Genomic DNA, 14,735 nt, shown 5'->3' on the forward strand with positions numbered 1-14,735 from the left:
AAAACATGACCAGAAGGGGAAAGGGCCGAGTCAGCTCTGCTGGAACGCTGCTGTTCATAGCAACACTGGAGAAGGTCTTCCAGCATCTCACAGCTACCACCACTTGTTTATTTAGTAATCAGAGCTCTCAGTACGGGGTGTGATGAGCAGTACAGCAACACAGCTGGCCAGGGTCACAGCTGAGGAGAAGACTTGGCTGCCAACAGGGAGTCAGACGGTACACACCAGCATGAGCGTGTCCATGTCCCTACAGCCCTTGGCAGTGGCCTCTGCTGCCTGCAAGGCTGCTGGCACCACACGGGCAGAGGTTGACTACACCGCCTGCCAAGAACAATTGCCCCCAGCAGGCCACATCATGATTTTGAAGGGGAAAACAAATTTATTCTTTTGGAATGAATCCAGGCCTCTTAATGAGGACCCTAAAGGTTCCTTTTTCAGATTAAATTCTTCCCCACCAAACACATCAACGTTCCATTTTAAAAATAAATAAATAAAGCTCAAATCATAATTTTTCTAAAAGCATATCCAGAGGCCTAATCCTATATAGCTCTCAGCTTGGTTAGACTTTCTGCTTTATATCCCCATCATTACCAAAAACTGTCTCAGATTTGTTTTCTCTACCTGGTATTACTTGGAAGTTACGAGTTCGGACGCCGCTTACTCATGCTACAATCTTCTTTTTCTTGTTTCTCCTACTTACTAAAAGTGTAAGTAATGACAGGGAAAAAATAAGAAAACATATCTCGAGTGTTTTATTTATTGCCTTCTGAAAAAAAGTGTTATTCTTTGTCTCATGGCTCATTAGCTGACGCTAAAACTGTCAGAAAGGTAGCCTGTTTTGTTCAAGCAAACTGACTTCTTCTGTAGATCTCTTATTTCTGACTCAGTTATTCCTAAGTAATTATGAGTACAGTCTAATAAACTCATTCTCCTTTTCTTCCAGGAAAAAAAATAAAGCATTGCCATAGAGGATTCTTATTTGTTTTGACTGAAGAATAAAGCAATTTGAACTCTTCCATTTGAAAAGGATTATGTTTGAACATCCTTCCAATTCATTTTCTGTCAAACTATCATTTTTGCTGTTTTCCATATAGTGAACTAATTTTGATTTCTGTGCTTCAGTGATATCAGAGATCTTTTTCTCAAAATTCATACAGAGTTTCACTCCATTTTGTTCCATTCCTCCCCCTTTTTCTCTTTGATGGTTAAGAGAAGAATACTTCTATTTCATATGAAAAACTTTGGGACAATATATGATCCTGTAGTATTTTTCTCTAAAAATATGCTTGATTCCCCACACGTTTTTTGTTATTTGAAATCTATTATAACTTGGGCCATCTGTAATTTCCCTTGCACGCACAATACTCCAAGTGGAGTCTCTCAAGAGTGGAGTAGAATGGAAGAATGACCTCTCTCGACCTGCTGGCCATGCTTCTTTTGATGTAGCCCAGGATATGGTTGGCATTCTGGGCTGTGAGCACGCATTGTCAGCTGATGTTGAGCTTCTCATCGACCAGCACCCCCAAGTCCTTCTCTGCAGGGCTGCTTTCAATCACATCATCCCGCATCCTGTATTGAAACCATGGATTGCCCCAATCCAGGTGTAGGATCTTGCACTTGGCCTTGTTGAACCTCATGAGGTTCACACAGGCCCACTTCTCCAGCTTGTCCAGGTCCCTTTGGATCCCATCCTTCTGGTGTGACAACTACACCACTCAACTCGGTGTCATCTGCAAACTTGCTGAGGGTGCACTCTGTCTCGCTGTCTATATCATTGATGAAGATATTAAACGGCACTGATCACAGTACAGACCCCTGAGGGACACCACTTGTCACAAATTTCCATCTGGATATTGAGCCATTGACCACTACTCTCTGAATGCAACCATACAATCAATGCCTTATCCACTGAACAGTTCACCCATCAAATCCAAATCTCTCCAAATTTAGAGAGAAGGATATTGTGGGGGACTGTGTCTAAGGCTTTAGAGAAATCCAGATAGATCACATCCATTAGTTTTCCCACGTCCACTGATGTGGTCATGCCATCGCAGGAAGCCACTAGGTTCATCATACAGGACTTGCCCCTGGTGAAGCCATGCTGCCTGTCACAAATCACCTCCCTGCCCTCCATATGTTTTAGCATAGCTTCTAGGAGGATCTGTTCCATGATCTTCCCAGGCACAGAGGTGAGGCTGACAGGTCGGTAGCTCCTAGGGTCCTCTTTTCTACCCTTTTTAAAAATGGGCACAATGTCGCCCTTGTTCCAGTCACCAGGGACTTCCCCTTGCTGCAATGACTTTTCAGGTATCATAGAGAGTGGCTTGGCAACCACATCAGCCAATTCCCTCAGGGCTCTGGGATGCATCTCATCAGGTCCCACAGACTTATACATGTTCCATTTCCTCAAGTGATCACAAACCTGATGCTCCCCTACAGTGAGCGGGGCTATAACCCCCTGGTCTCCATCTTGCTGTCCATTGACCCAGGAGGGGTGAGGAGAACAGTTGCCAGTGGAGACTGAAGAAAAAAGTTGTTGAGTACCTCAGACTTCTCCTCATTTTTTAATACAAGGTCACCATTCTTGTTCATCAGGGGGCTATGATTACTCTAACCTTCCTTTTCTGACTGACATGCCTATAGAAGGTCTTCTTGTTATTCTTTGCTTCCCTTGCCAAGTTCAGGTCCAACTGCGCCTTGGCCTTCCTGACCCCATCCCTACACAACCGGGCAGCATCCCTATACTCTTCCCAGGTTCCCTGTCCCTGCCTGCACTGCCTGTGCAGTTCCCTTTTGGTCTTTTTGACCAGCAGGTCTCAAAGCTGAGACTTTGGGAACTGAGCATCCTTGAGCTCTATGGAGAGCCTCTTTAAATATTTGCCAGCTCTCCTCTACTCCCTTGTCTCTGAGGACCATGTCCCAGGGGGTTCTACCAAGTAACTCCTTGAAGAGCTGGAATTCTGCTTTCCTGAAATTAAGGGTCCTGACGATACTCCTCACCTGTCCCGTATCCCTCAGGACCTTGAACTCCACCAATGAGTGATCACTGCAGCCCAAGCTGCTTGATGTCAATGATGAGCTCACTTGCATTGGGGACCATCAAGTCCAGTATTGCATCTCCTCAGGTAGGGGTGTCTATTACCTGGGTTAAGAAATAATTTAATGTGATCTATCTTTATGACTCCTAGTTCTAATTTAGCACACCATTTAAATGTTTTTGCACTTACGTTTCTTTGAGGAATCATGGTTCTAGTGCATTAATTCCTGTTTGGAAGAATTTATTATCAACAACATGCTGTATAGATGAAAATTCAGTTGCATGTATTTTAATACACTCATAATGCTATAACATTTATTTTTCTATTTGCATTGTGGTTTTATTAGTACAAAGTCTATGGCATGTAAATTATTTCATTTAAGTATCTACAATTCCAACATTTTAATTTGTTGAGTTTTGCCTTTTTTAACACTGCAAATCTGAAATAATGAAGTTGTCTTCATTCGAGTTGGTTCAGTTATTATTTGGAGTAAAAAAATCTAACCCTGTAGCTGTGTGTTTTCACACATATTACTTCTTTGTTTTAATATGTATTCCATTGACAAATGAAGAACCCTTTACTACAACGAAAGAGTAATTATGAATAAATAGCAAACACATAATCTCATATCTTTTATTAACATAAACAAGCCTACTAAAAATAGTCTGCTGAAAGAGAGGTGCCTGCTGACACAGCCTTAATTCACACTTTCAGATTTCTGTCTTGTGCTGAATACATCTTGGTTCAAAAAAGAAAGCATTTGAACCAAACATTGAAACTATTGATAAGTCTGGTTTATATATCTTTTTTTTCATGTTGTACGAAACAAACATTAAAAAAGATTGCAAATGAGTTTAATTGCTGTTCAGGGCTTAATTAAATTACATGGGTCAAAAATCACCCGAACTTTGTTCATGTCAAATCACTTCTTTATTTTTATTTTTTTTTGGTATTTGCTTTGGCTAAATGAACGAAGATGTCAGTCCTCTTCCAAAACCAAAGCAAATACAGATAATAATCAGCTAGGAGGTCATATTCCTTGATGATTATTAATATTAATATTTTAAAAAATACAGATACATTGTGGGGAATAAAAAAAGGACACATTAGAAAACTTACTCTACTTTCTGTTGGGTTAACATGCAAGACAGTAATCAAGCTTTACTACCAACTTCATATGAAAATCATCCTCTGAAATAATTCAGAAAAAATTTTTGTTGGCTTCTGTGGGGCTGGAAATTCACAGCTAGTATCATGGCTGGTCACCGGGCAGCAGGATACAGGACTGCTGAGCATGGTAGGAGAGCATAAATCTCCTGGCAGAAGTTAGGAAATCATAGAACCATTGAAGAGTTTGGGTTGGAAGGGACTTTAAATATATCTAGCTCCAAGCCCCCTGCTATGGGCAGGGACACCTTCCATCAGACCAGGCTGCCCAAGGCCCCATCCAACCTGGCCTTGAACACTTCCAGGGATGGGGCATCCACAGCTTCCCTGGGCAACCTGTGCCAGTGCATTGCCACCCGCATTGTGAAGAAATTCTTCCCTATACATAGTCTAAATCTGCCACTCTCCAGTTTATATCCATTGCCCCCAGTCTTATCACTACAAGCCTTTGTAAACAGACCCTCAAATTCATCTCACAACCATAAAATATGGCCAAATATGCGTACTTACTTTATGAGTAGCAATCTCTGAGACTATGGCTTAAAGTTATGAATGTATTATCTGGGCTCAGTGGACCAGATTTTGTCATGCAGTTTATTTAACTTGCAAAATATGCTAAAATATGCTTTGTATAGTATTTATTAACATGTATGAAGAAAATAGGTTTTGTTGGTTATAGAACTCTCTACAGAATCAGCAAAATACAAGCTGAAACAAATTCTATTCTCTCACAAAGAATTAAATAATTATTACATCTTTTCCACCCTCTAAAATACCAATCAACAGGTCAACCTAAACATATATACATCTGAATCTTTATTTTGTTTTGAATTTGTGCTGCTTTCCTAAGTTTAAGTGTATATAATTTAGTACTCACTTTTGCCTTTATTCCTTTTATTAAATTTTATCTGAAAAAGAACGTTACATTATAAAACAAGATAGGAAATCCAGGGACCCACAGAAGGATAAGAAGATTTAGTGTATCTCCTGAAAGAACTGATTTTGCAAAATCTTGGGATTTTTTTTTGTTTTTTTTTTTACTGAGAGGTCGCTGAGAAATTATTCTTCAGAGGCAAGTAAAATAAAAGCAACCTATAATACTTTGAGTCCCTAGCCAAATACCAAAATTACCACACTTGAAAAAGTCTCACATTTTCTCGAAATAGTGTGCTCAGTTTTAGTGAGCATGTTATAATTTGCTGAGATGCTATAGAAAGTCCACAATGGTCATACATAAATAGGTATGCCTTCTTTACTGTTCTACACATTCATTTAAAACATATAATGAGAAAAGACAACTAAAAACACAGGATCATGTTTGAGGGTGCTATTAAAACTGATTTATTGTTCAAATTTCTTTTTAAAAAATCATGACATTTAACAACACTCCAAAAGGGTGATAGAGAAGCAGATTTTATCATTAAGAGGTAATTCTGGACATCGTCATTGCTTTTCTGAAGATAAAGACTTTAGTAATTCAACAATATTCCATAGTAGAGAAACATCTTAAAATAAGTTCTTATTAACTCAGAAGAACTGCCACATATTTGGCATATGGATTAATTGCCCAAGGAATACAGCAACTAGAAGAAAACTTTTCAAGGCATCATGACCAAGGGTAACATGCCATTTTACCAAATATATCTACAATAGCCACAAAACTTGGACCCTGTGAAAGAACCTTTGCTGAAAATGCGTAACTTTGTGTTTTGGCACAAGATCAGACTAAAGGAAAGCAACTGGAGGAAAAAAAAAAATCTCTTGTTCCAAGATTGTGACAGTCCTCTAACTTCCAGCTGGCTGTCTTGAAGCTAAAGTCCTTATGTGTAAAAATGCAGAGGCCCTATTTTGCAAAAGGAGCAGCTGCAGGACAACCCACACTTTATTTTATCCCCATCGCCCAGAGGCAAAGCACAAGGAATGTCACTGAAGCTGACATTTACTAGCAAGTACTACCCAAAACTGTGAACTGACCTCGGGTGGCCCGTGCTTTCACTGCCCCTGCAATGGAGGGCTATATATTTTTCACCTATTGCCTATCATTTTCATAACTGAAGTATTATGCTGCCCAGGGATTCCTTGTTTGCCATCTCTAGGCTGCTGGCTTTACTCTGTCCATTCATCTCAGTCTCCCTACTGAAACACTAAACACCAGCCCAAGTCAGAATGCATAGAGTAGGGAACAGAAATAAATATGTTTTCTGTGTAGGTATAGCAGATAGGGAAGCAAAAAAAAGAAATTCTACTTTCTTCTGTCTCCTTACAAAATGTGTGTTTTAGTGAAGAAGCCGAATGTTTCTTTGTGAGTGTTCCTCTGGTGCCCTCGCCACAGCTTTGAGGCAGACACAGGGGAAGTAGTGGTGCTGATGAGCATGAGTTAGTTCTTCAAGACGTGTAATGATTTCATAGTCAGGAAGAGCCAGGCTGGCAATGTTGAGGCCCAGCATCCGTGAGACCACCTCTCGGAACTCTGCCAGCTGCAAGAACAAACAGAAAGCAATCACTAATAAATGAAATACCAAGCAAAGGAGATGTCTGGCGAAACATATAAACATGCATACATACAACCACAAGCATTTGTATTAGCAGTGCAAAATATAGTAATTTCTGTTGTCATTAAAGAGGACAGAAACAGCCTTTTGGGGTGTACCTCAAACAACAGAACAGGTAAATGGCTGAGGTGCTAAGGATCTTAAACACAAACATGGTTTCAAGTGTTCTTCAGTATCCTTCATAGGCATATCTTCCCTGCTGAATCAACAGCAAAAAACTGAGGAAAAGACAGGAATCGTACTTGACCTAGATGACTGCAAACTACACAAACAAACTGGAAACTGTGGTGGGCATATCCCACAGCACAGGCTAAGGTGCTGATCCTGACCTCAAGCTCCTGACCACTGTCTGCCACCACACCACTCCACCCTGCACTTTCTTGTGGAAACCACAACAAAAAGGAGAAAGTTTGAAGTTGGAGGTTTGGCACATCCTTAATTCTGACTTTGACTTGGAATCAGGATGCAGCCAAAATTCAAGATGCAGCCCAGTAAATGCACATAATGAGCTTTGGAACACTATCGTGTGTCTCATATGGAGCAGGATGTGTGTTTATACCCTTAAGTGGTACAGTGCTGTAAGTACCCATGAACAAATATTTAAAATTTCCTGCTAAAGCATAAATCTAGATTAAGGTGAGAAACCGATTTCAGCTTTAGAAACAATGCAACAGTTCTGTTGAAGTACTACAAGCTAATAGAAGTAGCACCCAACTCTTTGTTTAGGGCTTTCCTCAATAGAAGTTTAATATTTCTAAGATAGTCACAATTCGAAGTAAAGGAGAGAAATAAAAGACAAATATCACCAAAGACTTAAAACCAGAGTTTGCTGCAGCAGTAAGCACTCATGATTAATTTTCTTTATATCTCCCATCCACTGAGTAAAATTTTCTAAAGAGAGGAATGGAATACAATTTAGATTCTGGTCTCATTTATCTTCCCCGGGAAGGAAGAACAAGGGAGTCCAAAGCAGGTGAAGAAGCAGAGTTGGGGATAAGGAGAGAATTCTCCTTGAGCAATTGTCTGGGAGAAGTCAGGAATAGAACTCGCATGTTATTTGGAGACAGAGAGAGAGTTTAGAATGAACTCTCTGATTTAGCAACAGTGGCTTTATTTTAAGGCCGGATTTTACCTAAGTAAGCTGTTAAGATACAGAAGAGTATGCTATGAATATTACTGGCAATTCTTATATCCTCAAAATGCCATTACTGCTAATCAGCACTGCAGAAATACAAGGCAGTGGTTTTGCAAACAGCTTTGCTCCCAGTATAGCGGTATAGTTTCAATGCTGTTGAATTATAAGCTGACATTTTCCTTTCACTGACCCACAAAGCTTGAGAATTAGTGCTTCGCTGCACTTAAGCACATTGCATTTTGTAGCCCACATACCTCACTTTTCCTATGTTCTTCAAATTTGGGTAAAGAATATTGCAACAATATTCAAGTGGCCTGAAACACCTTGGTTTCAGACAGTAAAATTTCAGCATTTATGTGTTTTTAGCAAGCACTCAATGCATGACTCCAAGGAATAATTTGCTGAATGTAATTCATACCTTCTTCTGTGTGCAGTATGCTTTGTTTCCTCATGAAACATATGAAGAAATTAGGTTTTCCTGCCAAATTCCTAATGCTCATTATAAAACAAAACAGTGCTAATGCTTTCCAGGAAGAAAGATCCCCAGGTTGTTGGACTTTTCTCCGTGTAAGCAAAAAATATTTTTTTATAGACTGATATTTGGAAATAGCATCCTTAAGTTTCATCTAGAGTCAAAGCTAAGGCCAACATATCGTGTAAAAAATTTAGCTGGAAAATGTAACAAAGTTCTAAGTGGTTAGAATAAGGAATTTAAAATTACCTATTTTTCACTTTAAAGAAGCATCCCATTGTCTTTCAGCAATTATGCCATCTATAATGTTACTACTAAACAAAATACGCAGGGCAACTACATACATTTACTTCACTATTTTTTTTAAATTAGAATGGAACACATCTACTAATGTATTTCCCAAAAACTCCTTACACCCTCCCTAGGCGAGTTACCACAAAAAAAGATTTTCTTACCTAAACTTTAGAGTTACACGTCACAAGTCAATCCAAAATATTTACATTCAATATTAAGTCTGGTTTGCTTTGCTTTCTTTCGTTTTTTATTTTTTGATCTTTTCTGACATTGTTTGAACTTATGGCCTATCCATGTTAACTTGAAAGGAAGTTTTATACCTAAGCTATATGGAAATAACATACCTTTATGTTTTTTAAGTATTTTTATACTTCTCCAAAAGGTGATATAATATTTTGCAATGAACAAAGAAAACAATGCCTGTATTTATTATTCATTCTCTTGCATATACAACTTGAAGAATAGTTTTGCCTTTCAGAATCACAACAGCCATGCTGGCTCACAAGTGTGAGGTAAAATTTCCTTGTTTAATAATGTTCACAAAAGCTTTCAGCACAGATGGATAGTTGCTACACCTATACCACATCCTTATATTCCAAGTGACAGTTAACACTTGTCAAATACCTATACACCTACCTGTTTCTCTCTTTTTTCTAATTCTGCAAGGGTTGTTTTAAGCACTTTCACCTCACTGGTAACTGCTTCTAGCATATTTTTGTTTTTTTCTTTATCTTCAGCGGCTTTACGCTCCTTTAAAAGAAGTTCTGATTTGACAGAGGAAAGTTGTTTCTCAACCTTTTCTTTCATTCTTTCCAGTTTGCCTTGAGACTTATTGAGTTCTTCTATTGTTCGGTTCTGCTCCAATGTTTTGATCTGCAATAACATAATGTTAAATTTGTCACACTTGAATAACAAAAATTAACAATAAAAATATCAAGATAATCATGAATAAGCACTTTAATGTGTTTTTTATGGCTTCTTGATGAAATCACATGTATATGTGAACTGAATAATTATTAAAGGAGACTTACCCATTTCAACTCAGTTAGAAAAAAGATTTGTGTTTCAAAGACAGTTAATGCGCTACAAGCTGTGTGAAAAGAGATAACCGGACAGATGAAAAAAACACAGGGAGAGATCACTTTCTGCTAGCCCCTAGAAAAATAGTATGAAAAAGAGTGGCCAAATGTTTTGCTGATAAAAATCCTTCAGTTGGAACATGTATCTACTTAACTATTTCACTCCCTCAGCCACAAGTCACAAACTCACTTAAAAGAAATCTTCCTTTCTTCCAGTAGTTGCAAGCTATTAATAACTGCGAACTACTCGCTTTCACCTGGGTTAAAGCAGGAAATTTATTACTGCTGCAATGTAACAAAACACGGGAACAATGAAAATTTAGCATCTTGCCTGTTTTATGCAGGGGAAAAAACCTTTACTCTCTCTTTTACTTAGCCTTCAGAACAGATCTTCTGTGAGCAATGTACAGGAAAATAAAAGATTACAGTTGAGAAAGGGATGCATGTATTATAGTTTTCTTACACTAACCTGAAAATTTACATTGTACTTTACAAATGTTACTTTGTATATTAAGACAAATTGAAAAATACTCAAAACATTGTAATATTACTTTTGCTTTGCTCACCTAGATGTATTTGAGCAGTTCTCCATGAACACATTTATTGTAAATGAACTCTAGCTCTATCCATTTGGAATAGAAAAATGGATAGAAGCACAAACGTAACCTTTTAACTCACCTTAAGTTCACTGGTTTCAGACAGCTTGGCTTTGAGATCAGTATTCGTTTCCCTTGCCAGATCAAGCTGCTTCTGTAACCTCTCTGTCATCTTATGTAACTTTCTGACAGCGAGATTGGCCTCGTCCCTCTCCACAGCTAAGGCGGTCCTTCCTTGCCTCTCTTCTTCGAGCTGGGTTATTTTCTGCCGCAGAAGGTTCATGTGCAGCTCTTTGCTTTCAAGTTTTTCTTTCTGAGTCTTCAACTTGTTTTCCAAGTAGAAGGATATTTGAAAAAATATATGTGAAAGACAATGGTACTACACAGATGCTTTTGCAGATTTAATCCCCATGTTACATATTTAACCTTAACTCCTATTCCTCTCTTGGAAACTCTGTAAAGCAGTATAAATATACACTAACCTGATACCTCTTATCTTACCAATTCATTGTGAATTGGTGCATTACCTCTGAATTTGTGCATTACCTTTCAGAATTAATTTACATATAGGCTGCACCCATTTGAACATAAAAGCTTCTGCACCATTCGTCATATCTGAGGTTGTCTGAAATAAGACTCTTGTCAAATGTCAGATGGTAAGAGACATTCATTAAGGAGACAATGGTTTCAGTGGTGGTAATTTAAGCTATTTCCATCTTTAATCAGTTAATTAAGTCTAGCGTGCAAGCAACAGAATTAACACACAGAAATGAGAAAGCTTTCATCTACTGCTCCAATACAAAGCCCAGCAGCTTAGTTTTGTAATTTTGGTGCTTAAGCGCTACCTGTTTTCAGTTTACATGAGCTGAGCTGCCAGGATTCACTCTAGAAATCTGAGGAATATTAACATACTTACTATACTCCCTGCCAGAAAAGCAGTTGCTTCCAGAAAAAAAACACAAAACAGTGTTGTTTTAAACCTGTAAGAGATCTTATTCTAAGCTCTAAACCACTCTGGTAAGCCTAAAATCAGAAAATCTCACTCCATTGTAACAGGATGATGGAGGAGCGTTTAACCAAATTTGAATAGATTTGCTCCTTAACGAACACAGTTCTTGTTGGAAATGCTGAAATTCTTGGTGAAGTACAACCGAAGTCCTACTAGTTTCTAGAGAATTTTGTGTAAGATGCCCTCCCTTGCCAGCAGATCCTTTCAGATTTAAATATCAACAGTAGTTGTTTACAGAGGTATATTATAAGTGCCTATTAAAAAGTAGACAGACATACATGTATAAACATGCATAACTTCATGCACTTATTCAAAGTTTGTGAAAAGCAGTATCACGTATTTAACCTACTGTTAGTTTTAGTTGTTTTAATATGCAGTCTGTTTGCACAGTTTGCAAACGTTTATTATCTTCTTTATATGTAATGGATACCTTTGAAATTCCATGTAGATATATGAAGTTCCAATCTGCTGCCCCTAGCAAGCCACTATAGAAATAGAGCCATCCAATGTTTATCTTTGAAACAAACAGTAAGAGTACATCTTTTTGCCTACCTTCCTTCTTAGGCTATATGCCATAGTCTTGTTTTCCATCACTGCATCACCTTCCATTTTCAGTAACTGCTCTACCCGAGCTAGAATCGCATTCACATTCATATCAAATCCAACCTCTGCTGCTAGGCTATCCAGCTTCATCTTCTCATTAAGTTGCTCCAGAAATTTCAGATACTAGGATGTGGAAAAGTGGGTAAAATTAAAACTTAGTTAGAAGTCCTGAAGTACAATGGAAAAGCAATTCCCTTATACTGGCAAACAATTATACATAACCAAGTCTGCCAACAACAAGAAATAATGTACTAAAGAGGTGTATTTAAAATGCACACTCCTGACACAACTGCAGATTTTCCATTTGCACTTTTTTAGTCAACATTCATTTTCTTCATAATCCCTGAGCCTACTGTATTTATCTTCTTAGTAAGACCGGATTGGTTTTTGTTCTGCTGCAGTAAGATGAGCATAAGGTATGCATGTCTGCTTCTGACTCCAGTTCCCATCTGTGCTTTACAGGACCACGCAGGGGCAGAGAGAAGTTAGAACAGACAGCTACATCTCAACTAATTGCAAGTGCTGTGATTTCCCAGTGTTGTGAGCTTTGAAACAAATAAAACTGATACCAGGGAGATCCAATGGATGGGTGAAATCCAGTGTAGGCTGAGGAGGTGTGAGAATGTTAGTGTGGTCAGCCTTTTCCCCTTCTTTGGAACAGCGACTTTTTGAGGTAACTGTTATTGGTTTATAGATTGTTTTAAAGATTATTTTATTTGTGTCTCCATCTGGTTTACTGATGTAAACATATACAGATATCAAATATTCTTTAATCAGTTTTTTCATTCTTTTGTCCTGCTGTGCTAACTCTTTAAAAACTGCCTTAGTTCCCTGGACTCAATTAGCCTCTCTTGCAAAACCCAAAGGTATCATTCTCACTAAGAACTATGTTTGCCCTTGTTTCCTCTTACTTCTGTTGCAAGGCATAATCTTCGCAAAGAAACAGCAAAGGGAAAAAAAAGAAACAACAAAGCAGTTCCATAGCTGTTGCTTCAACACAGGATGATGAAAGATAACAAGAATCTCCTTTTGTTTTGTAGCGTTTCTAGTTCAAAAAGTAAAAACAGCAACAGCAGCAGCAGCAAGCGCTACAGTTCATTAACAGAAAAACAATAAAACAAAAATTTCTTTATTGCAGCTAAACATAGAGAGAAATTAAGAAATTAGGGCCACATGTTCTTCACAGAGGAAGCAGAGGGGAAGAGAACAGCTCCATTTTCTGGTTTGCTCCTAAAGCAGTGCATGCTTCATTCATAAAAGCTATTATATGATAGAATAAAGCAAAACAGACAGCACCAATCTTCACAAATTCAACTTTCTAAGCATTGTTCTTGGCCCAGTAATATGCTACAACTTTGTTTTTCTTAGCTGTATTGGACGTCTGGTTTAAGTTACCAGGTACTATGTCATTTTCTTAAACTATGTCATTTCCTTTGTACACAGATGACAATCTGTTCATTCACATAATTACATAATTATAACTAAAAATAATATAATTACTAATATAATAATTAAATTTAAAATAATAAAATAATTAAATAATTTCACATTTTAAAAAAATCCTGTTAGCCTTGATGGTCTAAGGATACAAAAAAAAAATCAAAGACCGGAAGATCTTGTGAGACTGCAGGTCAGATGATACATTAGAGAAAGACAGAGAGATCAGAGAAAGCTTTGAGATCAGAGAATCTTTGATGGACATCTGATGCATTTACAAAGATTTTTTTTAATTTGCTGAGTTTTTTCCACATTAAACAGTCCTGGAACTCAAAATCTTAGCTACTTTTTCCAAATAAAATTTATGGTTAACAAAAAGACATTACTACTCCCTACGTGATGCTTGATTTTGCTAATCTGCATTACTTGCAGTACTGTAATACTCAATTACAATTACTCAATAGCTAATCAATGCAATACAGTTGGCTGTATCTCTGCATTTACTGTGTTTTATGCAAAAGAAAGTAATGCATGCAACTACTTTTTGTTTCTCAAGCTTCAAACCGTCTTGGATCAGATCTACAGCCAGTAATTCCTCTTCCAAGTATTTCACTTGATCCTGGAAAGTCTCAGAACATTTTTCTGCTTTCCTGCTCCTCTCCAGAGCTTCTTGGTATAATCTGGTCTGATTTTCCAAAGCTTCAGTCAGTTTAGCTATTTGGGTTTCAAGCTGAGATATCATCTAGGGAGCAAGCAACGAACAAAAAACATGGGGTTAGGTGGGCATGGAAATATTGAAAAATATGAAATATCCATCTACAAATTATTTAAAAGAGGACAAAATATCTATCTTTAAAATACATACATTTAAAAAAAAAGACAAAAAGAGAAAAATCTGCTGCAGCCATTAGGAGAAAATGGCAGAAGTTGTGCTGTGTAAGATACCCAAAAGTGAACAGCAGAAGACATATTTAACACAAGTCAACCAACTAAAAGGGGGTGATATCTGTAAAAAAATAATGCAGGCTAATTTAGAAACAAATTTTCTGAACATATTATCAAACTAGCAATAACTGGCAGTCAACTAATGTCTAAAATCAGCCAGTAAAAATACTGGTCTACCAAGGATCTGAGTGGAAAAGACAGATAAAAGCAATTTAGGAAATACATGCAGCATGTAGGTGAGAGTGTATATATGGATAAATAAGACTCAGAGAAGCGCCTCCCAACTGTTAACTGTTAAAGAATGTTTAAGTAAAAGATTTTGCTAGAAAAAATAAATACGTAATCAAGCCAATACCGAAGGCTAGAAGAATAACATAACAAGAAACTAGACTAACAATTCTGAAAACA

At 37.7% G+C, this 14,735-nt stretch overlaps 1 protein-coding gene across 2 annotated transcripts in view; it reads right to left on the reverse strand.

The window, feature by feature from the left end:
• Nucleotides 1–5,543: 5,543 nt before the first annotated feature.
• Nucleotides 5,544–14,735, reverse strand: part of ARMT1 (acidic residue methyltransferase 1) — a 50,641-nt gene continuing 41,449 nt past the window's right edge. Inside the window, exons 7-11 of one of the 2 annotated variants that reach the window (XM_054063795.1) lie at nucleotides 13,924–14,124; nucleotides 11,895–12,068; nucleotides 10,416–10,658; nucleotides 9,295–9,531; nucleotides 5,544–6,682 (exon numbers count right to left, since the gene is read on the reverse strand). In XM_054063795.1, the coding sequence (XP_053919770.1) occupies nucleotides 6,482–6,682; nucleotides 9,295–9,531; nucleotides 10,416–10,658; nucleotides 11,895–12,068; nucleotides 13,924–14,124 (1,056 nt within the window). In that variant the 3' untranslated portion in view covers nucleotides 5,544–6,481. The remainder of the gene's footprint in view (nucleotides 6,683–9,294; nucleotides 9,532–10,415; nucleotides 10,659–11,894; nucleotides 12,069–13,923; nucleotides 14,125–14,735) is intronic. The other variant, XM_054063799.1, reaches the window with a different exon arrangement.

Source organism: Cuculus canorus, chromosome 3 (assembly GCF_017976375.1).
Source record: "Cuculus canorus isolate bCucCan1 chromosome 3, bCucCan1.pri, whole genome shotgun sequence".
Classification (NCBI taxonomy): domain Eukaryota; kingdom Metazoa; phylum Chordata; class Aves; order Cuculiformes; family Cuculidae; genus Cuculus; species Cuculus canorus.